At 30.9% G+C, this 27,639-nt stretch overlaps 1 protein-coding gene across 1 annotated transcript in view; it reads right to left on the bottom strand.

Annotated features, from left to right (window-relative positions):
- Positions 1-27,639, bottom strand: part of DMD (dystrophin) — a 2,219,276-nt gene that overhangs the window by 1,679,388 nt on the left and 512,249 nt on the right. Inside the window, exons 8-9 of the mRNA XM_051991017.1 lie at positions 15,211-15,392; positions 13,061-13,192 (exon numbers count right to left, since the gene is read on the bottom strand). Of these exons, the coding sequence (XP_051846977.1) occupies positions 13,061-13,192; positions 15,211-15,392 (314 nt within the window). The remainder of the gene's footprint in view (positions 1-13,060; positions 13,193-15,210; positions 15,393-27,639) is intronic.

Genomic DNA, 27,639 nt, shown 5'->3' with positions numbered 1-27,639 from the left:
AAGAGAGAACAGTTGAATAGTTTGAGCAAAAGAGCAGCATGATCAGCCTGTAAGTTTGTAGATCATAAGATCATAGATCTAGTGATAGAAGTAAATTTATAAATTTTAGGTGACTATTGTACAGAGCTGTACTAAGCTGGTAACACTGAGATTAAAAGTCACAGATAGATAGATGCATTTTAATAATGTTTAATAATAGTTATATGTAAAATAGACTGTCAAGAAAAAAAAAAAGATGATTTGATATTCTCAAAGCATTGGAATTAATATTATACCTATCTAATAAACTAATACATTGTAATTTTTAATTTATTCAATATGAAATTTAAAGCAAAAAAAAATACCACAAAATGCGTTTTCCCTTTTGCCCAGCATTCATTTGATTTCCCTTAACTAATTCATTTTTTAAGTTGAGAAGCCTTTAGAAAACTGTCACTATTAAGTGCAATTTAAAGTTGCTTTTAATGAAATATTAAAGCTTTTGCTGAAAATGTATGCTCCCAGCCTTTTCAACAATCAAAGGCTTACAATCTAAACATATCATGAATGAGATCTACAATAGAATATTCTAAGGCCCCTCAGAAAAGATACTGAAATCTACATTCACTACATTGTACTTTAATAAAAATACATACATATGCAAATGGCATAAAATTCTCTACCTTTTTCTTCTATAAAATTTTACTGATCAATCATTTCATAATTAAGCAAAATGCTTTCTTATATTAGAAAATAGAAAATTTCCTTTACAAAATGGTTGAGATACAAAGTGCATAATTTTGTAAAATGTGTTACAAAAGAAGAAAAACATTTTTGGAACAATAGGATTCTTCACTCTCAACCCATTGCAATTGCTAATGCTTTTGCTTTCAAATCAAGCCAAGATGTAGAGCATACTCCATTAAATATATCTATTAGTTTTTTGGGAGATTTTATGAAAATGATTTTATATCATTTATCCTACTTGACACTGAGCTATCTATCCCATAGTAACTGCAATAATAGTATTAAGGATTACAAATACATTTTCTACTTGTTTAGGTAATTTGGACCAAAAAAGTTAAAATAAGTACTACATGTAGTTTTTATTTTTAGTAGTTTCACTAGTTCTGTGAAAAAAATCACAATTATTTTGCCTCTACAAATATGTATTCTCATATGCAATATCTACTTCAATATTTCTTTCCTTGATGTGTTGGGATCCCATTTGTTAAAAAAAAAAAGTCACTGCATTTCCCATTTTCATTACTAGTCTGTCAATCTTTTTTTAAAAAGAGATATGTACAATATGTAGCTATTGATCTATCAATTTATCCCTGTTTTTTTGTTTTATATATTTATATACTTGAAATTTTAAAAATTCTATTTTTAAGAATATTGACAGAAAGTAAACATTTACAATTTAGTTACAATTTTAACAACTTGAGTAACACTTTAAAATTATTAAATTATTTATAAAAGTTTAAAAGTAAAAATGATTTCCTAGAAAATACGCTAATATAAACTCTCTTGGCTATCTGCTGCCATTTACTTTTTTTTAAACAATTTTTAGCATTTTCTTTCTTTCTTTCTTTCTTTTTACTGAAGCAATTGGGATTAAGTGACTTGCCCAAGGTCACACAGCTAGGAAGTGTTAAGTGTCTGAGGCCAAATTTAAGCTCAGGTACTCCTGACTTCAGGGCTGGTACACTATCCACTGCACCACCTAGTTACCCTACCATTTACTTTTAATGATGGTAATATAAGTTACTTTAAACACTTGTAGTTATAGAGATAAAATCCATATGATATATAATTTCATTCATATTTTTGCAGAGATATTTGTGCAGAATATTTCATTAAACTTTTAATTAGAAGTCACATCTTTTAGTGGTTATCAATATGTATATAGATGCATATAAGTATACACAGATATAGTTTTGTTTTCTTGGGATATGTGTGTGTGTAATTTTCCAACTTTATATAGCATGAATCAATAAAGACATGACCTTAGTAAGGTCATAAATTGTAAAACTGTATTTAAATGTAAAATTACATTGCAAAAATCTCACATTTGAATATGAATTTATATGTCAGCTACTTTTATTTGTATTTTCATCTATTCTTTACTTAAAGCCCTTAAGTGAGGAGGAACACAAAACTTACCATACTCAATTACATTTCAGATAACTGTAATTTTTCAGAAGTCCCCCCCTTATAATGAAGCTAAATGTCTAATACAAAAAGATTGTATTAAAACGCTTTTTGCAAACTTATACCTCAAAAAACTAAAAATCTAGAGTGGATCTTATTTTCATTTGGATATTACACAAGCTATCAGCCACAAGAATGAACAGCTTTGATGAATATATCTCCTCTTCATAAAAAGAATATAATTGACACAATTGTTTCTCTAAAATTATATCACCTTCATGAAGCCACTCAGGGACTGAATTTACTTATATTTCCAAAAGGAGGAAATTTTGAACCAATGGAAATGCTTAGTTCCATTCATTACTCATAGGCTGTTTCCATCTCTCATAGTGTTTCCACCATTCCTGTTCTCAAACCGATAACCCATAATAACAATCATACATTGTCCCATGCCCTCATAAAGTACCAATGCCTATTAAGTCAGAGTCAATAGAACCAACACCCCAAATATATGTGTGTGTGTGTGTGTGTGTGTGTGTGTGTGTGTGTGTGTGTACCTCTGAGTATATGCCACAACCACATGTATATATATGTGTGTGTGTGGGGGGAGGGGTTATTGTATGTATGCATGATTTTTCTTCCATAGAGATTTATGTCCATCCCTTTGGAATTACTGTAGCCCTCCCTGCGAGAGATAAACCATACTATTTCAGATTTTAATACAATCTTTTTGTATTAAAATGCTTTTTTGCAAACTTATACCTCAAAAAACTAAAAATCTAGAGTGGATCTTATTTTCATTTGGATATTACACAGGCTATCAGCCACAAGAGTGAACAGCTTTGATGAATATATCTCCTCTTGATAAAAAGAATATAATTGACAAAATTGTTTCTCTAAAATTATATCACCTTCATGAAGCCAGTCAGGGACTGAATTTAATTATATTTCCAAAAGGAGAAAATTCTGAACCAATGGAAAACATAAGCAATGGTCCTGAGCAAAAGATAACTTATATCACAAATTTGGTCATGCCATTCTTTATGAAAGAATGTCAAGTTATGGGTGAAATGATAATATAGTGAGACAGTTTCAAAATTGGTTAAAATGATGCTTCAAAAAGTAGTTTAAGTAGTCCCATATCACCATGAAATGAGGTTGCTAGTGGATACCTTCAAGCATTTTTTAGCCCTATGATATTTTAGCATTTATTTCAATTACTTGGATAGCATATTTATCAAATATTTAGGTGTCATAAAGCGAGGAAGGCTAGCATCCTACACAACAAAGTCAGAATATATCAAAAAGCTCAAAAAACAGAACACTAAATCAGTTCCGAAAGGGACAAATGTTAAAGCTTACTCTGGATTTCTAAGTCTTATTTATACCTTTGTTTTTAGATTATGATTATTTACATATTTCAAGGTAAATTCTATTACTGTCCCCTTTAGTCTTCCAAAAACACCAACAACAAAAGTAAGTGAAACAAATTGGGTGATCTCATTTGAAAACACATGCAGCATTACACAACAAAAGTCCTTCATTTCTCCAAAAATATTAAGATTTTTTAAAAATTATTTTTTCTGGAAAAGAATGATCATTACAATTAAATGGTATTCTAATTTGTATTTTTCTTCTTAAAAATTGTTTATTTTAATCATTCTTTTTAAAAAATGAGTTTTGAATTCTCTTCATCCCTTTTGCTCTTCCCCAAGACATTAAGACAAAAAAAAAAGGTATAAATTATACATGTAAAATCATGTAAAACATACTCCCACTTTTGTTATGTTTTAAAACAAACAAGAGATAGAGAGAAAAACTAGGTATAAAGTGAACAATTTCAATTATATTAAGTTAAAAAAAGTCTTTATACAAATAAAACAAATGCAGGCTAAATCAAAAGGAAAGCAGAAAGTAAAGGAAAATGTTTTATAAATAGTTTATCACGAAAAATTTCATATCTAGACTATATAAAGAACTTTGTCAAATTTATAACAATACAAGTCATTCCCCAATTGTTGAATAGTCAAACAAGCAGTTTTCTGATAAAGAAATCAAAACAATTTATAGCCATATAAAATGCACTATATCTTTATTTAGAAAAATTCAAGTTAAAACAAACTTGAGATATTATTTTATATCTACTAGACTGGCTAAAATGATTGAAGGATAAATGAAAACTGTTAGAGGAGATGAGGAAAAATTATGACATTAATTTGCTGTTGGTAAAATTGTGAAAAGTTCAACCATTTTGCAGAGCAATCTGGAATTATGTCCAAAATGTTATTTACCTATTCCCTTTAACCCAGCAAAATCACTAGTCTGTTTCCAAAGATAATTGGGGACAAAAGGAAAGAACCTACATGTTTTTGGTGGTAGCAAAGAACTGAATTGAGGAAGAATTGAACAAGTTGTAGTTTATGATTGTGATGGAATACTACTGTGCTATAAAAAAATGCTGAACTCTATGATTTTAGAAAAAAAAAGGAAGGACTTTGAAGAAAGATGCTATAAAGATACTATCTACATTAAGAGAAAGAAATGAGAAATAGAACATATACATATAATTTCACAGAGATAGATCTTTTCCAGTTGATCATGTTTACAATATGGATGCTACAGGAGTTATCTTCTGGTTCTCACCTTCTTTTTTGTCTTAGATCATTTTAATGGTGTTTTATTTTTCCAAATACATGCAAAGACCATTTTCAACATTCACCTTCACAAAACCTTGTGTTCCAATTTTTTCTTGCTTTTCTGAGTCTCCTCCCTCCCCAAAACAGCTTATAATCTGATGCAGGTTCAATGTGTGCAATTCTAAACATTTTTCATATTTGTCTGCTAAGCAAAAAATTAGATTATAAAGGAAAAAGGGGGGCATCTAGATGCCACAGTGGGTAGAACATCAGAAGACTTGAATTAAAACCTAACTGCAAATATTTAACACTTCCTAGTTATGTGACTCTGAGTAGACAAGTCACTTAACCCCAATTGCCTTGCCAAAAATAAAATAAAGTAAGGGGTGGAAGCATGAGAAAAAAGGGGGGAAATGTAAATAATAACAATTTAAAAAGTGAAAATATTATGCTTTGATGCATATTCAGTTTTTGTGTGTGTATGTGTATATACATACCCATACAAACATACAGATGTACATACAGGTACACACACACACACACACACACACACACACACACCCCTTTTCATTTTTATTTGACCTCTCTGGAATACAGAGGTAGTAATGGAAACACTGGAAAACAGTTTTGTAGCCCTAAAGGCATATCCCACCTGCTTTCTAGATTTGTTAGATTAATTCATTTGACTAACAGTGTATTTGTCCCTTTTTTTCCACATACCTTCCAGCACATCATTTTCTTTTTTCTGTAATTTTAGATAACCTGATAGGTGTAAGGTAGCACCTTAAAGTTGTTTTAATTTGCATTTTTTCTAATTAATAGTGATTTGGAACACTTATTTCACATTTATATAGATAGCTTTGATTTCTTCATTTTAAAATCACATATTCATATTCTTTGAGCATTTATCAATTGAGGAATAACACATATTTTTATAAATTTGCCTCTCTTCCCCATATATTTGAGGAATGAAGTCTTTATCAGGGAAATTTATTGAGGATGGATACTTCCTAGAGGAGATAAGTGTCTACTGCCTTGACCCAGGACCCAGGACATATGGCAACCACTGCCTGAAGCTTGCTAGAGGCTGAGGAGATAACTTCTGCCTCCACATCCAGCCACCTTTCTTCCACTTCATGAAGCAAGTTTAGATTGCCAGGGGTGGATGGAGAGTATAAAGGACTCTGTTCCTCTCAGAAAGTGAGTTGGATCAAGAAGGGAGGAGCCTAGCTGGGTTGGTTTATTTCTCTACAACTGGACCACTTGCCCCTTTTGGGAAGTGAGTGGGTAAGGATGACTAAGATGCAGAATGGAGATGTATGTACTCTTTAAGGAAAAACGTCTTACTCCTCATCGTTTCATCACTTGTCATGCCTTCTAGAACCAATTAATAATGAGTATTGAGGTGCCATTGTATTTTATGGCATTTTAACATGAAGCCTGAATTTCTTGATTATACTCAGGTAGGGAGAGTTTAAAACTACTATCTAATCATGATTATCCATAAGCAATCTATACTGGGTTTCTCTGTCTTCTTTCTCGGTATCCTCTCTGTATGGACTCATCATTTCCAGTTGGGTCAATTCTCATCTCTAGGATATAAAGTTTTCTTTTAGAATTTGAGGTTTCCCAATTTTTCCTTGATGTCCTAGATCCTTCCTTTAAACAACTGGTATCAGTGTCCTCAGAAGAAGGTAAGGGCATGTGGAAGGAAGCAGGTTCAACATGGATAATTTTTCCTAGTGTTAGGCAGCTTGAATTTACAAATTCTGTGATTTGGGACAAGTCATTTTACCTAATGTCTTCAGTTATAAAATGAAATTAATTATTCTTATGCTATCAGTCTTAACATGCCATTATGATAGGGGTTGCATAAGATCCTGGTCTTTAGTAGTGGGAAATAGTATCAGCCGAGAGCATGAATTACTATAAACAATCTAGAAGTCAAGTTAGTCCTTAAGGCTAGCAGAAAGGAGCACTGATAGGATGATTTTCATTATGCCTTTTGTTACCATCTTATCTACCATACAATCCCACCCCAGGATGAATTCTTAGCTCAATTCTTTGCATTGACAAAAACCATCCAAACTCCACAGTTACTGCATCCAATCAGAAAGCCAAATTATGATGTCAATCCCTGAGATTATATTTCCCCTATAAAAGACCTACTTTGATTGAAAAGCCCAGTTAAACTTTTCTTCCAGTCATGCCTTAATAGTATCTCTCTCCTGATTAATTGTGAGTTTAGCTAGGAAACTTAGCTCTTGTCTTTTCCTTGTTACTTGCTAAAACATTATTATGTTTATTTATTGCTAAATATATATATATATATTTGCTAAAAAGCTTATATGGACCTAGCAATGTAATATATTCCTTGCCTCTTGCTTTGGAGAATTTACCTACAAACTCTTTTCACACAACCCACAGCAATGGCTCATGGCCTCACTGTTCTTTTTAAGGTGACAGACAATCCTCTCGTGAACATTTGGTGACTAAACCCCATCAATATAAATTTTGTATTCCTTTTCATTCAAATCTATTTTGCTTTCAATTCTAATTAATTCCCTCTCTCCCTACTTGATTTATCAAGAAGATCAGAAAAGTAAAGCTCATTGTAAATATAGATAAATAGATGATAGAAAGAAAAAGAGATAGATATACAAAACAAATGCCTGCATTAGCCATATGGAAAAAAAAAAACAATAGAAATAAGAAAGAAAAGAGAAGAAAAGAAATCATACTTAATTTTGTACTGGAAACACCATTTTTCAATCTGGAGGTAGGTTAGCATGTTAAATTATGAATCTTTTGGAATTTTAGTTGGTCACTTTGTTGAACAGAATTCTTAAGGTCCCTAAAAACTGCCTATTGAAAATTTATCTTATTTGAAAGAATTTTGACTCCATCCTCTACCCTTAGAAATCAGACCTTTATTAAAGAAAACAAGTTTAATTTTGAAAACAATAAACTATTATATGAATTTAAACTATTATTAATGATTGAATCTAATAAAAATAACACCTTTTAAATAATTCTGACAATAACAATAGTTCACATTCATATGACATTTTGATTTCCACAAGGCACTTTCTTATGATAGATGATAAATATTCAGCTCCTATTATATGTCACATGTTGTGTTAAGCCCTGGATTTACAAATAAGAAAAGGAAGGCATTTTTTTTTGTTGTTCTCAGTGGGTTTGAAACCTAATGAATAAGATAATACACAAATGGAAGCTGAAAGGAGAGTTGAAGGCTGTACCAGAAGTTATCCAGCACAAGAGTGTGATGATAATGACAGAGCCAAAACCAAACAGAGATGGTGTTAAGAGAAAAGATGGCTGGGATTTGGAGTCCTCCCCAAAGAAAATCTCTTGAAGTTTTTGTTTCAACTTTTTTAGCTTTCTAATCAAATAGGCAGAAACAATTGAGAAGTTATTTGTTCTTCATTATTGAAGAGAACCAATGATATCAGAACAGTGATGACTTGCAAATGAATTGATTTTAAGTGATGAAGAATCATCATCAATCTTACTCTTTCCTCCAATCATCAAGGTCCAGTGGCAAGATAGAGATCAGGATGATTGATGATAGTTCTGGATGCAATGGGAGACCTTGGCCTTTTTAAACTAAGGTCTTTCCCTGGTATATTTATCTGAGACCATATCCATTCAGTAGTAAAAGTTAAGAATTGAGGCAAAGGATGGCCTACTTTGCTTTCACAAAAAGAATGAATGGGTGGGGAGTAGGGAGAAAAAATAGAAAAAATTTAGAGTTTTTGGCCAGAGCAGAAGAAATTTATATTTATACCAACTGTGATCAAGTATGGCATGGTTTGCAACTATTATTCGCCTATCAGTGAAAAGAAGTATTTTTCTTATGAATGAGGTAATTAGTTCACATAGTTTTAATTTACCAATGGCTTTACTGGAGAAATCCTTTTGCAATTTCATTGTTTTTTTTTTTTTTAATTCCTTCATTTCCCCTTACTGCCTGAGCAAGAGATTATTTCTAATAGCATTACTAGACATGTTTTTAAGATCTTTATTACTGAAATGTCCTCTTTTTTAGAATTTTAGTTATGAGATATTACTGAAATAAATTAGAATATCAAAACAAAAGAATGGGATAAAAGAAAAACTGTATTATCACATACTTCTGGAATACCTTTTCAAATTATTTTTCTTTACTAAGTCTAACATTTCCCACTCATCTCATTCATCTACTGATAAAAGAGAGTTCCTTGGGATAATTAATTTTTTGTGTTGATCTTTAGGGTTCTAAAGGGTTAGTGAAAGTATGACTTCTATTTGCTTTCTATCTCTAGAAATGTGCACTTCTCTCTGGAGATCATTAGAAAAAAACCACTCCCATTCTTTTTTTTTTTTTTTTTTTTTTAAGATAAACAATTTCAGACAAAGTATAGGCTAACAATTAAGAAGTTGTCTTTAGAAGTTAGTTGTATTTAAGACATAAAAGCTCAATAACATTTTGATTTAAGAATTATGAAATCAAATTTACAAAATTTAAAAAATGGTAAAATTGTAGGGGTGTTCAGAAGCTAGCTCTCACTGACAAGTGCTATATTTTAATTGTAATCATTTTTACCACAAAAACTAGCAAATACTCCAAATTGACACTTGATTTATTGTTTTTCTAATTATCTAAACATAAGAAAATAATGGAGAAAATGCTAACAGAGATTATACCTAAACATGTCATCCTCCTGCCCCCGTCCCGAAAAGCTGGTTGTTAAACATTTACTAATACACTCTTGTTTGTGAGCATTTAATACAAAATTTCTGGAATATTTCATCTATAAACATTTATCCTTTATAATCAATTTTTTTCTCCTTTATAAAACAGAAAATAGAACTCTCCTCCTATGCTCCATGTTTGATAAGGTGCATGATAAGCTGACTAATAATGTATTTTTATTATGATAAAGGACTAAAGGCATCTGGGGAATTTTCATTTTTCTCATTAAAATATTAATTACTGAATATTATCTTAATGAGGTGGTAGAGAGATAAAAATGTTCTTCTTGAATAACAATAGGATAAAACCTTCTGGCAAAGGAAACTTAATAAAGTGATAATGAGGCCAAAATGTTCTCTGCTTGCCTAAGTTCATACTACAGGATTTAAAATATTTTTGTCCTCATTGGAAAAATTTTAAGTTCATGAACATGTTGCTAAGCCAAGTGAGATAGATAATTTTGATATGATGGTGAAGAAGAAGCCAATAAGATATTTGTAGAACACTTGTTCATTCTTTGTTTTTGAAGGGGATCAATGATAAATGTATGCAAAATATTTTATATACATCATCTCATTTGTGATTTACAACAACATTGGGAAAGAAACACTAAGATATTATTGTTATTCTTAATTATCATATTATTATTAAATAATTATGACTCTGCTAGATTAACTGAGTTGACTAAGGACAATAAGCAAAAACATGATCTAAAAACAGATCTTTCTGGCTCCAAGTTATACAGTCTCCAAGGAGATGATAAGCTATCACTTTCCTTATGTGAATATGCTACTTTTGCTTCAAACTTTCAGATGTTGACCTTCTGATAAATGGCAAATATTACAAGGCATTTATTTTTGAGAAATGCTCAACTATGTTTAAAAAACAGATTTTTTTTCCAATAGATGGCATTAACTAGGTTAAATCCCTTTTATACCATTGTCTAAGTGGCAGATTAATCAACCGTACTTAACTCAATAAATGTCTATTGGCTTGTAAGCATGAATGAAGGAAATCCCAAACCTTTATTCCCTTTTTATCAGTAGTATCAGCAAGGTTATTTTTCAAATCACTATTTCAAACATAGATTTGATAGAAATGACTTTTCACAAGGAGAACATTTCAAATTACTCTACTGAGCCACATAAATAAAGCTTTCTTTTACAAAAGCCATTCCAGGAAATCATATCACGTTATATTACCCACATTCTAGCCTATACAATACTGTAATTCTTGTCTTTGTGGGGGTTGTGCTCCCACACTGTTAAGTGCTCTGTAGGACATCTTCCCTGAAAGTATCCAGGCTTTTCTCTCAAAAAACACACTAAATAGAATAAAAATTCTGACCTGGTTTTTGGATGATAATGATAATGAGAATAATAATAGCTAGAATTTACATAGCACTTTAAAATTTGCAAATATGACTCAGAATTGTTTTATTATTATTATTATTATTATTATTATATTTTATAAATGGGAAAACTGAGACAGAGATTAGATTGTCTGGTCACAAAGCAAGAAACTGTCTGGAGCTGGATTTTAACTTGGGGCTAACTATAGGTCTAGCAGCCCTTTCATTTCATATCTAGCTATCTCTTGGAAGGAAACTGCCTGATGACTATGAGGACTGATGAAGACAGATTTTACTGGTTCAGTTAAAATGAAGTTACACAAAAAATCTTGCAATGTCATGACATTTTTTCCCCAATGACATTGAGCAATATTCTCTCTAATGAACATAACAATATAATCATTTCCCAACAAAAGCTTTTCCCTAAACCACCTCCTCTAGTTTACAGCAATTTGATTTTGTTTTATATCCTTTGAGGTGTCATCAGCCAACCTATGATGCATATTGTTGAGTTTTGTTGAGGTTGTTATGGTTGTTATTGTTGTTTTAACTACTCTCTAACATGGAAAGAAGAACATTACATAGTGAAAAGGATGTGCGATTTTTTTTAAAAAGGGCAATCCGTCCAGGATTGATACTCCAGTAGATAGCAAACAATTCCTGTCTGCCTTTCCTATCTTCCCGATATTACCTGATAATTTCTCTATAGAGGATCCATCCAAATTACTATGAATTTTCTTCACTGTCCCTTGACATTGTGAAGATATTAAGGGAGCCTTTAATCTATTGGTTATCTCATTATTCAACAGGTCTTTTTTCTATCATGTATTTCTCTGATGACAACTTTTATTCAGGTTATTTTGTGTAATTTGCTATATTTTATGTCTCACTCCCATCTACTGTGTGTTTCTCTTCTGTCCATGAGTAAAACACATTTCTAAACTATTTTGAAACTGCTGTATTCAGAGATTGACAGGTATAGGAGAGCATTGATACAAAACTTATTTTAAAAATTACTTTCTAGAAAGAATGTGGAGTCATTAAAAGAGCTTTGTATTTTCTGAGAGGCATCCAGGACACTCTTCCTCCCCTTTAATTCTGGGCACAACTCATTGTTTGTATGTCCTATATATGCAAGGAAAAAAAAAGCTAAGGTACACCTATATACAGGTCAGTATTGAAATTTAAATCTGCCTTAAAATTTTTTGTGACATGCTGTATTTGTATATAAATATACACATACATATACATATATATGTATGTATGTACACACTACCTACATATATAGACATATATATCTACAGATAGAAAAGAACAAAGATTTATTACTTAATTTGAATTTCAATAGATAATTTTCATCTGCTTTCCCCTCCCCAGCCTGTTTCCCTCTCCCTTTCATCTCCATCTACTATTGCCTCCAAAAATAATTAAGTCAAAATTTTTGATTGATTGCAGATATTTTTCCGCAAGTTCTTTAGTATTCAGTTGCTTGATGAAACATGACAATTACAACCATAAACAGGAAAAAGTGCAATATCTTACCATCCACAGGGAATATCCTTTCAATATGGAGACTACAGTGGGTCCCCTTCACTAGCAATTACACCAGATATACTAGTCTTCAAAAGGATTACATAAACACTATTCATGGTAACGGTTTAATAATCTTTTAACTATCTTACAATTATTTCATAAACAACAGTTGCCACAAATTAAGGGGTCTCATCCACTGTGTGTAGTGAATTTAATATCTAATGTTAATAAATATATATATACATACAAAATATAAAGAGTATATATAAACACATAAATGGGTATATATTATATGTACATATATAAGTATTCTACCTTATACTGTTAATAGGTTCTACATGGCATGAAAAATAATTACTTATGGAAATAGTTCACTTTATAGGAATATGTCATAAATAAAAAAAAAAAAAAGAAAAGAAAACCTCTCTTCCCCCAAAGAAAATGTGTTAGAATTTTTTCAATGTGGATTGATTATAAGATAATAAGTATGGAAACAACTCATGCAAATAAAAGAAAATAAAACTTAGGTTTGGCAAAATGCCATAGCAAGAATTTTCACAGCAAGCACACTGGATGTTAGGCTTTTCAAACCCATTGGTATTTGTTATTTTCAGGAGAAAAAAAAAAAAAAACAAAAAGCTGACAGACCTGTGAAGAAAATGGCCTCTTTCCTGGGTCAGAGGATGTTACATAAGCAGCTTGAGTATAGGCATAGCTTTTGAATCGAGGTTGAAGAGATGAGGAAGTTCGCACATGGCCCTGTGCTAAACTGACTGTGATCTAAGAAGAGGTTTGGGAGAGGGCAAGGGGAGGAAATATACATATATACATATGTGAAGACATGACTCTAGAAGGACAGCTATCCCCCACCCAAGTAAGAAGAGAAAATGAAGACAATTAAATATCAATTTCCTAGAAACCATTAAGACATAAAAAAGAACTTTAAAATAAGCCTTAGGATTTTATCAATGTTAGGATGATATACTGCTGAAGGTGGGTAGGTAGGTGTATTTCACTGGAAAGTTCTTTGCTGATCTAACTCTAGAACTAAAGAGGAAGGGAAAAAGGAATCACACTGTGCAAAATAGTTTTGAAATGTAAATCTAGAAACAATTTTTCCTGTATCTGTACTTTAAATACATGATGTCTGATTTTATCACATTAATGACTTAGTAAAAGCCTGAAACTCTCTGGAGTAAAATATGGAAATATTTCAGTATTTCTGCAGAGACAGCATTGTATAACGAAACAACAACAACAAAATGAACTTGGAATCAAGAAATATTTGGGTATAAGTTATGCCTATAACAGTTACTAGCTATATGACTATTTATGACCATGGACTGGTCACTCACTTCCTCACCCCTCTCAGAGATATTAGCATACTAAAATGAGATACTCTATGTGAAGTACTATATATATATACATATATATATATATAATACATACACAATATTAATATTTGGTAGAAAATTTTAAATTTAAATTTTTAATACCTATTAAAGACTTCTTATGGACTGCTTTAAAATATCATTGTTTATAACTTGACAAATACAAATAATAATAATAATTCTAAAGAGAGAGCCATTTCTCTTAGAGAGCCTAAATACAAGTTAATAGATAATCAAAAATAAAACATTAAAAATTGTAGACTATAACAGCTACATGGAAATAAACTGAACACTTTATGTTTTTATATTTGTATGTTTATACATATCTACATACATGTGTATATATGAATAGCTATATACACATCTACATATTACAGTGCTCACACAACATATATGTATGTATGTCTATATCTATATTTATACCTATTTATATGTGATTAAACAAATATTAATACAATAAAATTATTGTTCTGTCATTTCAGCAGTACCCAATTCTTTCATGATCCCATTTGGCATTTTCTTAGCAAAAATACTGAAGTGATTTACCATTTCCTTGTTTGGCTCATTTTATAAAGAAGGAAATTAAAACCAACAAGCACTCTGTCCACTGCACTATCTAGCTGCCTCAAGAACAAATACTGAAGTATATTGCATAATATTTTTTCAAATAACAAATGTTTATATATAAACATCATCTTAAATATGCTCCTTGAATTTTAAAGCATTCTTTAAATATATCATATTTTTTTTTTATTCCAGGACTGTAATTTGATTAGCATGGGAAACTCTTGAAGAGGAAGTTGTCTTCACCTAGATATCAGTCATGAACTGATATTGAATTTTTATTTTTTAGAGAGTTTTAGGAACCCTAAGAGAATAAGTTATTTGACTAAGATCTCACAACCATTTTCACAGAGGTGGCACTTGAATCTATGTCTTTCTGACATCAAGACTGGATCTCTATCTACTATAACATGATGTCTCTTATCCTTTAAAATTAACTTTTTGTTAGAGTGATAATAAATTACAGAAGATGAATTCATTACTAAGTGGAACATATTTTCTGGTCTTGGTGTTCTTAACAGAATGTGAGATTTTCTGATGCACAGATAAATCCACATGTAACATTCTGCCCTGCTTCTTGGAATCTATCTAACACAAGTACAAGGATATTTTCTGCTCCATCTTTCTGATATTACAATGAAAACACATGAAAGAAATATTTTCATTATGTGTTTTGAAAATATACTTCAACCATGAGTATATAAATTATGCTGTTTATAGATGTTGAATATTAATATGATAAAATAAAACAGATGGGTAATATAAATTGTAAATGTATTCTTAAGATGCCATATATATATAGCATCAACTTAAAAGCCAGTGCAATGGCCTGCTAGAACTCACCTGCTGAGAATAGTGCATTTCATGGTGCAATTGAAAATGTTCTCCTTGAGGACCTTTTGATGGTCTTGGCAACATCTCTACTTCATGAATAGCTTCCATGCTTATTTGTTGAGGCAGAACTTGGAAGAGTGTTGTGACATACATTAAGATAGACTTCTTATCTGGATAGGCTGTTGCAACATCTGTAAAATACATTAACATGCATCACTTTTTTTTTTTTTTTTGCTATTCCCATAATGGAATACGCATGCAAAAGAAATGAACAAATCAATATTACAAGTAGAAGACAAAGTAATGAGCCCTCAATTGTCTATGAATGCCCTCCAGAGACTAATTAGAAAACTATAATGAACTCTAAAAATTTCTACAAAGTTAGAATATCAATGAGATAAAGTCTTTTAAATTTTTTCTCCTTTAATTCATATGAACTTCATTCCATCCTATTTTTTTAAAGTCAAATGGCAAAACTATGCTATCAAGGGGAATAGCATTCATTATGTGAGAGACAAAAATAGAGTTCCAGATTGGGATTTTTTTCCCTTGTGGAAAGTTAAAAAAATCATCAAAGTGATTAAACAGCACAGTAGTAATTAAAGAGTTATACATGATATTTAAATGTCTTGGAGTTCAGTAAAAAAAGGAAAAGATGCTTACACATTTTATAGGTGTATTTATGAAACTTAAATGTGAAGTTAAGTGATTTCAATTCAATTCAAAAAAATATTTATTAAGCACCAAGTATGGGAAGCATTGTGACAGAGATAAAACCAAAATGAAGTATTGTGGGGATAGAATGTAAATAAATGTAAATTATTTACAAAGTAATATCAAGAGATGGAGAACATAACAAAAGCACAGGAAAAGCCTATGAAAAGGATGTCCACTAAGCTGTGCTTTGAAGAAAATGAAGGTCTAGTTGTATTGAAAGAGGCATATCATTTGCCACTATTCAAAAAAGAATCCAGCAAAAATAATTCCAATGGATTTTATGAGTTAATGCTTTATACCATTTCCTCAAACTATGTTAAAATATAGTAAGTTGGTATTAGGCTACATGACCTTACATCTGTCTATGTCAGGTATCATCCCTTTATTCAAATACTGGAGACACACTCAAAATGCCTTTAGTATAAAGCTGATTGTAGTATGCTTTTAGTAACATAACCAGGGAAAAAAATAGAGCCCAACATCCTGAGTCAATAACAATTTGTAATGATATAAGTAATGTGGAAGCTCTTTCAAGTCCTTCTTTTGTTATCTGGCAGTAAAATTTACCCACTGTACTCATTCCAATGAATCAGGATGTAAAAAGAACTTGGTGTGAGAAATTTATCCCTAATCTTAGAAGTGTTAAATCATAATAAATGGCAGCAAGCCAAAAATACTCTGGTATGCTTTAGCAATAAATTTTCAGTCATAACTGTATCTAGCTAAGGTCTAAGATTTTTAAAAATTCACTGTGGATATACACTAAGGTATTCTGATCCAGGTAAGAGGGAGGAAAAAAAGGTTAATGTGTCAGATCTGAAGGCGGAAAGTCTTTCAGTAATCTCCTTTAATTTAAAGAAAATTTAACACATTATTCATGAGAGTCTATAATGTTTTAGGAAACATTCACAGAAAGAAAGAAATCACAAAGTCCCTTAAGTAGAACACACCATACAAGAATACTCCAGTATTGGGGAAAACACTGTGAGGCACTGGAAGGAAGAGGGTTAGGAGGAAAACAGACAGACACTGAACACATTTTTATTCCTTGGCATTTCCTTTCCTGTGGATGGGAATAAAACTACTGGTTGGATAACTGATTGATGCTTGTAATCCAGGAAATTTTTTATTTCTTCCTCCTAATAACCCTGAGAGAATATTTCTTAGATTTAAGCAAAAGTTCTTAATCTGGGGTATATGAATTGCTCTTATTATTTTTAATTTTGAGAATTAGATTGCAATATGATTGGTCTTTGTAATTTTACATATTTTATTTCATGCCTTTAAAAAATTACTCTGAAAATGAATCCATAGACTTAATCAGAGTAATAAAGGGATTTCATGTCACTAATAAAGTTAAGAATGCCTAAATTTGAAACACAAATATAACTTTGTCAGGAATCCAAACTGTGGTGAATGTGTGTGTGTGTGTGTGTGTGTGTGTACCTATCTCTCTATTTTTCTGTCTGGTATTAGAGATGTTCAAATTATGCTTTCACAGAACACAAAAATTTCCACCTATGAAATAGAAGGAAGAACAATAAATATCAAAGAATATCAGGATCCTGATTTGAATGAGATCATTCCTTTTGGAAATCCATTTAAAAACATGAAACTGATATGATAATAAGAATGACCCAAACTCATCTAGTATATTAAGGTATATAAAGCACTTTTAATACATGATTTCACTTAAGCTTTGCAACAATCTTGTGGTGTAAGTACAGCACTTATTTTTGAATGAATTTTAGACAGTTATACAATTACCATCAAAAACAACACTGAAATCCAGGTCTTCCTGACCTCAAGATTTTCTCCATGTAGTCTCTCTTGTTTCTTGTCAATTAAAACATTTTCCCCTTGCACTTCAGAGTACATTTTGTTCCATAACTTTTTCAATTTTTTTTTTTTTTCTGAGGCACCTGGGGTTAAGTGTCTTACCCAGCGTCACACAGCTAGGATGCATAAGGTATTAAAATTTAAAACAATACTAAGACTATGTTATATCCTATAATATATATTAGTCTCTTTTCTCAATAGAGCAAATTTTGAAATGCTCTATAATAGCAAAGTCCACATTCTAGGCATACTTTACATATGCTCTAGCACTTATATTAATCTAGGGAATTTCTGTTTCTTTAAAAAAAAAAGTAAACAAATAGAATATAGGTGATCTTTATGCTATTCTAGAAGAGTGCTATTCTAGGCTAAACAGAATTATTTTACTGAAACTAAAACTCCCAAACTCAGAATCTACTCCCACTTTAATTCAAAGAGATACGTTTTGTCTTTCAAAGATGAAGAATTGAAACTACATAGGTGGCATTTACTGAATTTATTTTTTGTTTTGTTTTATTTTCTTCTTTATTCTTAGTTACAAATGATGGCTCACTGATAGATGAAAGGAATGGATATTTTAGAAAATGTAACTGATTTAAAAATAAAATATACCAATATTGTGTTTTAATAAATGCCTAAGAAAGATGTTATTGGCTAATAAGAACTTCATGGATCAAAAAGTTAAAATACATCAACCTTCATGACAGAGTTTATCAGGTTTGACAACATACTTGATGGCATTCTAATTTGAAAGTCATATAAATATTCCTGTATATAATAGCCTGTATTTCAAACTGATATTTTTATTAAATATGATAAGATTTTTCTTTGTGGACATCACGGTGTTATTAAGTATTTATGTATGTTTATAAATATTATTGTTATTAAGTATTAATTCATTATTAAGTATTAATAAATATTATTGTTATTAAATATTTACATATGTTTATAACTCTTCCCACCTTTAATCAACAATGATTTTTAATGGCACATTGCTCAGTAATCATGTAATTATTAGTAAATCTCAAAATTTCAAGACACATGAAATATTTTATTTTTTTCCCTATGGAGCTTATGCATACACACATACATATATACATACATTCATAGATGTGCACACAAAGAGACATAGATGTGTGTGTGTGTGTGTGTGTGTGTGTGTGTACATTCAGATGAAAATAATCTCTCCTTTTCTTAGAATATTTTTTTCTGGGTTTCATATTTCACTCACATTACTCTGGTATACATTTAGTTGCATAAATAAGAAATTCCCTAAAGGTAAGAATTGTGTTATTTTTATCTTTTAATCTCAAGTAACTAATATTATATCTTATATCTAATAGGTTCATCCTTAAGAAATAATTGTTGAATTGAACTGAATTCATTTGAAAAGGTAATACATTTTAAAGGTATGGGTAACTACCTCAAAATCATGTCTTTATAAATTACCTTCATGGATTATAGTAGTCCAATAAATTTATTATTTGGTAGTGAATTAATTGCCAGTCACCTATTGGTGAATTAACTTTAAACACAAGCTAGTCTGGGCCTCAGAATACAGATATGCAGTCGGTAATTGAGGCTTGTCAGCATTCCTCCCTCCCTGTCTCTCCCTCCTCCTCTCTCTTTTGGTTGAGGTTAAGTGACTTGCCCAGGGTCACAAATGTTAAGTGTCTGAGGCTGGATTTGGACAGAAGTTCTTGTGACTTCGGGGCCAATGCTGTATCCCTTGTGCTGTCTAGCTGCCTCCATAGTCCAGCTATCAAATGGAGAAGAGCTAGGTAAGTTGTTTTTTATGATTGGAGTATTATTGTGAAAGAATGATGAAGAGAATTGTTTCAGAAAAAAAAAAAACTTGGGAAGGTGTACAAAAACTTATGCATATTACAGTGAGCAGAACCAGGAGAAAACTATACACAGTAACAGCAATATTGTAAGGATAATCAGCTACATCATTAAGACAATGATGCAAGACAATTTCAAAGGACCCTTGATGAAATATAATATCCACCTCCAAGGAGAGAGTGAGCTTTTAATGTGGATTAATGCATACTTTTTAAACTTTATTTTTCGTGTTTAATTTTTTGCCTGTGTTTTCTTTTGCAACATGATTAATATAAAATATGTTGTGCATGATTTCACATACATTGTTAATATCAAATTGATTTTCTTCTCAAAGACAGAGGTGAGAGACAATATAGAACTCAAAACTTTTTAAAATGTCTGTTTAAAAAATTCACATGTAATTCAGAAATGCTTACTGAAATAACTATATATATTTAAAAGACTATCATAATGAGTGGTATGAATATAGTCTTATTTGGTGGGTAATTAAATCTATATCTATATCTATATATCCTGATAGTGCTCTAAGATTTTAAGTGACCATTTGTGGGAAATGTCTTCTAGTCAACAATTCCTTTGTTTACAACTTTCTGATCATAAGATGCCTTTAAGAATTTAGACAATGTTGATCAATTGCCTACTGTATTCCAGGTATGATATTCTAGGTATAGAAGGTACAAAAAAATATAGTTCATAACACCTGTCATTAATGATCATTATAATGCACATAACAGATGAGTTCTATTTAAAATTAAATATGTATAAAGCTTTACTTTATTCCTGGTTGATTTATTAAAATTGGATCTTAAAGGACAGCAAAAAAAGTTAGGTAGATAGAGAGAAATTGAATTCAGAGGTCATTCATGGTGAAAGACAAATGTGGAACATACGTGACAGGTTAGGGACAATATATAGTAGACAAGTGAACAGAGGATTAGTTTAAGATGAATCAGGAGGCAGATTTGGACTAAATCATGGATGATTGAGAAAGTCAGCAGAAAATGCAGAAGAAAACAAAAAATGTATTGTTTAAAAAAATGGATTGGAACTCCACAGGCAGAGCCAATGTAATAGTGAAGCCAAGAAGGTGCTGGAGCTTTCCCAGTTTTCCTTGAAAACCACATGAAACCAGTCCTGTGAACAGACTCTGATGGAATGAAACCACTCCAAGATAAGAGTAAAAGGACTTCAAGAAAGGTCATTATCACTGAGATGAAAGGGGTATTCAGCCTAACTCAAATGATGTCGCAAGGGCCTTAATCACAGTAGATCAATGGGACAGTATTCAATCCTAGTCAGAAGGCAAATTGTCAGCTAGAGAAACTAGGTTGTTGCCTAGAGAGATCAGGTAGGGCTATTCCCTGCTGTAAGCAAAACAACAAATACAAGGGACTTCTATGCTCAAAGGTAAGACTCAGACTGGCACAAGAAGTCTGGGACATGCTCCCTATGCTTCAGAAGAACTCAACCTTTAAAGTCATAAGATAGGAGGAAGGAAGGAAGGAAGGAAGGAAGGAAGGAAGGAAGGAAGGAAGGAAGGAAGGAAGGAAGGAAGGAAGGGAAAGAGAAAGAGAGAGAGAAAGAGAAGAAAGAAAAAATAAAGAAAGAAGAAGGAAGGAAGAAAATGAGCAAAAATCAGAAAAGAACCTTGATCATAGAAAAATACTATAATGATAGGGAAGACCAAAACACCAACTCAGACTAGGACAAAAAGTCCACAGAGGAAATCTCAGAGTCATATGAATTGGTCTCAAGCCTAAAGAGGCTTCTTTGAAGTGTTCATTAGAGACTTTAAAAGGCAAATAAGAGAAGTAGAAGAAAAAATAGAAAAGAAATGAGAAATATGCATGAGAGAATCAACAGCTTGGAAAAGGAAGGCAATTCCTTTAAAAATTCAATTGGCCAAATGCAAAAAAAAGAAAGTTCCACTGAAGAAAACACCTTCAAAGATAAATTGAGCCAAATGGGAAAAGATATACAAAAGCTAACCAAAGAAATCACATATTAACAATTAAAATAGGATAAATAGAAGCTAATGACTCTAGGAGACAGCAAGAATCAGTCAAACAAAAAAGAAAAAAAAATGGAAGAAAATGTGAAATAATATATTAGAAAAACAACTGACCTGGAAAATAGATGCAAAAAAGCCAATTTATAAATTATTGGTCTTCCTGAAGCTCATGAACAACAACAACAACAACAAAAAACTAGATTGTATTCTTCAAGAAAATCAGCAAGGAAAATTGCTCTGATATTCAGGAAATACTAATTGAAAGAATCCATCAATCACCTTTGGAAAGCAGTGCCACAAGGAAAATCCCAAAGAACAATACTGCAAAACTCCAGAACTGAAACTCAAGGAAAAAGAACTAAAAGCTGTCAGACCAAAAAAAAAAAAAAAAAAAAAAATCAAATATCAAGGAGCAATAATCAGGATTTTCCCAGATCTGACAGTTTCTATAAAAAGTGATGGGAAGGGCTGAAATAATCAGTCTGGAAGGTAAAGGAACTATGGTTACAACCAGAATCAACTACTCAATAAGACTACAAGATTCAGCTTTCAATGGAGGAGATGAATCTTCAATGAAGTAAGAGACTTTCAATAATTTCTAATGAAAAAAAAGAACAAAACAAAAAATTTGACCTACAAACACAGGACCCAAGAGAAGCGTCGAAAAGGAAATATATATGTATATATATATATATATATATATATATATATATATATATATATATATATATATATATATATATATATATACACCAAGTGGTAGAGCATATGCAATTCCTAAAGATATTAAGCTAGTTACAAAAAGAAATAGACAGCAAAATTATATTAGTGGAGAACCTCAACCTTTCTTTCTTAGAATCAGACAAATGTCACCACAAAATAAACAACAAAGAAACTAGAAACATTAATAGGATCATAGAAAACCTAGATATGGTAGATCTCTTGTAGCAAAGGCTTCTTTTTCAGACTAAAATGCAATGAAAAATTATATTCAATAAATTGTCAGGGAAAGATAGACTAAAAACCAAAAGAAAATTAAATAATCTAATTCTAAAGAATGAGTGGATCAGACAACAAATCATAGAAACAATCCAATAATGAGATAGCCAACCAAAACCTATGGGATTCAGCCAAAGCAGTTCTTAGGGGAAATTTTATATCTCTAAATAGCTACATGAATAAAATAGAGAAAGAGGATATCAATAAAATGAGCATGCAACTAAAAAAGCTAAAAAAAAATTTTAAAGCCCCAAGTAAATACCAAATCAGAAATCCCAAAAATCATAGGAGAGATTAATAAAATTGAAAGAAAACCATTGAACTAATTAATAAAACCAAAAGCTAGTTTTATGGGGGAAAACAACAACAACAACAGCAGCAACAAAATTGACAAACCTTTGTTTAATTTGATCAGAAAAATAAAGAAAAAAATTACCAGAAGCAAAAATGAAAACTGTGAACTTACTATCAATGAAGAAGAAATTAAAGCAATAATTAGGAGTTATTTTATCCAGCTGTATGCCAACAAATCTGACAATATAATCAAAATGGATGAATATTTGCAAAAATATAAATTACCCAAATTAACAGAAGAGGAAATAACTTAGTTAAAATAGACCCATTTTAGAAAAAAAAATTGAAGAAGTCATCAACAAACTCCCCAAGAAAAATTCTCAAGGGGCAGATGGATTTACAAGTAAATTCTACCAAACATTTTAAGAACAATCAATTCCAATATTATGTAAAAAATTTGGGAAAATAGGTAAAGGAATCCTGTCGAATTCCTTCTATGACACAAATATGTTATTGAAACCATTATTTCTAATAGAGAGAAACTAGATGCATTCCCAGTAAGATCAATGGTGAAACAAGGATGCCTATTATTCATAAGGAAATATGTAAAAAAAAATGAATGTACATATATATAATCAAAAAGTTTACTTTTACATGTAACTATATAATTTTTTTAAAAGAATTGGAAAGACTTGTTGGTTAAATGTCAAAGAGGCAAAAGAAGTAGAAAAGTCACAGATAATGTTAAAGATTTTCAACATGAACCCCACTGGGAGAATAGTTATATCTTTAGAAGAGAGAAAGATAAGGAGTTCACACACTTAAATATATTGAGGAGTACATGACAGCAAAACATCTATAGAGAAATATCTATATGTAATTTGAAATGTAGATCATGTAGAAGTCTGAAACCATTAAGTTGGAAGTCATTTACACAAAGATCATAACTGAATCTGCTATAAGATATATGAATATTTCTTTACATATGATGGGAACATTTGAAAAATCATTTCTCCTGGTTAATACGGAAATGCAATTTTTTATTTATCCATAATTATCTATTACCCCAAATCCTGGTTTCTGTGGAATACAGAAAAGAATTCGGGAATGGAAGGTGAGGGCAGGATGGTCAGCATTATATACATTATGATTAATTTTGGAAGCAGTTGGGTTTATAAGTGGATAGAACTTGAAGTCAGGAAAACCTGACTTCACATATAAACCCAGACATTCACTAGTTGTGTGGGGAAGTCACTTTGACTGTGCCTTAATTGAACGGAAAAGGAAATGACAAACCATCTTGATTCCTTTGATTTTGGGCTAGTCTCTTAATTCTAAGGTTATTTGCTATCTTCTCCTGATAGTATTAAACTTGGATAATTGAATTTGGAATCCTCTTACATATTTTACTCTTACTATCTTCTGTTACATTAATTTAAAATATTTTCCCTAATTTTAGACTGCAATGAATTCTGATAAAAAAGCAAATGTTCTTCTAATTTTCATTCCAGTTATATAATTTCCCTGTTTTACTGGCTAAAATAAATATATATGTATATATTTCACTCTTTCCAAGAAAAAAAAATAGTACATAAAAATAGAACACATAAAAAAATCTGTGATAAAGGCTAGCTCTCATGTTTTTATTTTCTACATTCATATCTTTATGAACTATTAATTGTAAACATATAGACATAATTTGAATTTCAAATGGGAACAAAATATACCATTAGAGTGACATTCTCTAGTATAGAAAATTTCAAAATATGGTCCTAGGAACTCCCAGATGTCTCTGAGAAAATTTCAAGTTTGTTATTGAGGTCAAATCTATTTCCATCATAATACTAAGATATCATTCACCTGATAAAATATTCCTTCCTTTTCCAACTATATAGCAACCTGAGAGCACATTTTCTTCTACTTTAACCAAAATATCATATTGCAACAGAATGAAAGCAAAAGCAGAATGATAATCTAGTTCTATTTTCAGGCATTAAAATATTGTAAAAGAATTGTAAAGTAATTCTCTTCCGTTTTCTTGTTTTGGAAAATATAGTTATTTTTATAAAACTGTTATTTATGTTAAGATGAAATGAATTAATTTTATTATTTTAAGCAAAATAAAATGTTTTACAATTTTTTCTATTTCTTTAAAAATTTTATTTGTAATTTATGAAGTTAAACAAGCATTTACATAACATAGTCACATAAAGAAAAGATGATTCTCATAAAACTGTAAATCTATTATATTCTACTTGTTATCTCTTTTAATTATATAATAAAATTACACATCATCCCACTCCCCATAGTTTCCATTAGTTACAAATAAAAATATGTATCTATGGATTTTATAAATTATTTTATTCATGCTTCAGTTTATTAATTCTTTGGATATTTATTATAGTCAAAAACACTTTGTCACTCAATTTTTTAATTTTATAAATTTTGATAGTTATAATTATGGAAACAAAAAAATTTCATAGTTCTCAATAATTGTTTAATATGAGGGAGAAAATTTGACAACCACTGATCTAGTAGATTATGTTCCAAGAGATCAGAGACTGTGAATTCAATTAAAACCAATTAAGTTTATACTTTAGTTCCTACAACACTACATTATATGATATATATGATATATCATGATTATATATATATATTATATATATTATGATTAATATTGGAAGCAGTTGGGTTTATAACTGGATAGAGCCTGGAGTCAGGAAAACCTGAGTTCACAATAATCCCAGACACTTACTAGATATGTGGGGAGTCACTTTAAATCTGCCTTAATTGAGTGGAAAAGAAAATGACAAACCAAGAAAACCCCATATTGGGGCACCTATATAGTGCAATGGATAGAGCATTGGCCCTGAAGTTCTGGAGAACCTGAGTTCAATCTGGCCTCAGACACTTAATTTGAGTTCAAATCTTGCCTCACACACTTAACTCTTATTAGCTGTGTGTCCCAGAACATTCATTTAACCCCAATTGCCTCTCCAAAAAAAATATATATATATATATATACTATAAAAAACCCCATAAGAGTTCATAAGGAGTTAGATATGCCTTTGTGATAATTAATTTTTGTTAAATGGATGCTTGTTGAGAATTTAAATTATTGCAATTAATCAATTAAGATATTACAAGATAGGGTCTATTGGGGCTGGTAAGAGATAATTTAAAAAGTTGGAATAAGAAAGGAAAGAATTAAAAGCGTTCAAGAGAATTGGAATTCAGAATGAGAAAATAAATTTATAATATTGGTCACAAGACATTTTCATTAAAAACACAGCCTAGTGAAAGTTGGGTAAAGTCTTGATCTTATGCTATAGCATACATTTTTTTTTTTATGATACCTATGAGGTATATAAATATGCATGGAATTAAATAAATAAAACAGAATATAATAAGGACATTCAATAATGTAATGAAATAATTTTAAAAATTACATACATATAAAAGCTAAGTTCATTTGGGGCAAGAATGAAGGACAGTATTAATTAAAGTAACCACATCAAGTTAGCCTTCCCTCACTGACTTTTGCAGTAGCAATTGTTTCAAAAGGTCTTACCTAAAGTTCTATGTCATCTCTATGTACTACTTGTTTGCTTTACACCGGCAGTGAATTTTTACTTAAAAAATTGAGCCTATATAATTTCTTTTTTACTCCACACCTCAGAGCTGCTATATCCTCCCTCATTCTCTCTTTGGCTCTACTTACTGAAGGAAAACAAGCAGACAAACTAAAAAAATAAACAAATAAACAAACAAACAACAACACAAAAACAACAACAACAACAACAACAAAAAACATGCCTTTTCACTTTCCACTTCATATTCTTCTCATGCCCTTGGTCTCACATCTCCTTCTCCTTGAAAAGATTTGTACACTTATTTCACTTGAATTATTCCCTCTTACTTTTTCAAATTTTTATTTTTCCCTTATCTATCTTTCTCATTGCCTAAAATGGGATTTTCTATCCCTTAATATGCTTAAATAACAACCTTCTCAACCATTCAAGATATTATCCTACATTGTTCTTTCCTTTCACTATCAAACTACTAGGGGAAAAAAAAATCCTGAAAATCACTAACTCTAGTTTCTATCACCTCCAATTCCTGAACACTTAATTTAACAATCTGACTTTTGATCCCAGTACTCTTGAAATGGCTTTCTTCAAGCATGTAGCCAAGCCTATGGATTTTTCTCATTCCTAATAATTTATGATCTCTCTGAAGATTTTTGCCACTGGTTTTGTTTATTGTAGCAATTTTATTTATTTTTAATACATATTGCTTTATAAATCATGTTGGGAAAGAAAAATCAGAGCAGAAGGGAAAACCATGGGAGAGATAAAAAAAAAAAATCGAAAAACGAAGTAAACATAAGCACATGTGGATTTACATTCAATCTCTCTATTCTTTTTCTGGATGAAGGTGGCATTTTCTGTCCAAAGTCTACAGGGGTTGGTTTGAATCACTGAACTACTGAAAAGAACTGAGCTTTTAAAAGCTGATCCTCACACATTTTTGCTGTTACTGTGTGCAACATATTCCTAGTTCTCCTTGTTTCACTCAGCATTAGTCTGTTTCTTTTTTTTTTTTAAAGAACAATAATATTCCACTATCTTTATATATCACAATTTGTTCAGGCATTGATCAATTGATGAGCATCTACTCATTTTCCAATACATTGCTATGACAAAAAGAGCTTCTACAAACATTTTTGCACA

This window comes from Antechinus flavipes, chromosome 3 (assembly GCF_016432865.1).
Source record: "Antechinus flavipes isolate AdamAnt ecotype Samford, QLD, Australia chromosome 3, AdamAnt_v2, whole genome shotgun sequence".
NCBI classification, from domain to species: Eukaryota; Metazoa; Chordata; class Mammalia; order Dasyuromorphia; family Dasyuridae; genus Antechinus; species Antechinus flavipes.
Note: the sequence above shows the minus strand (reverse complement) of the source record. Positions and strands in the feature narration are given on the sequence as shown.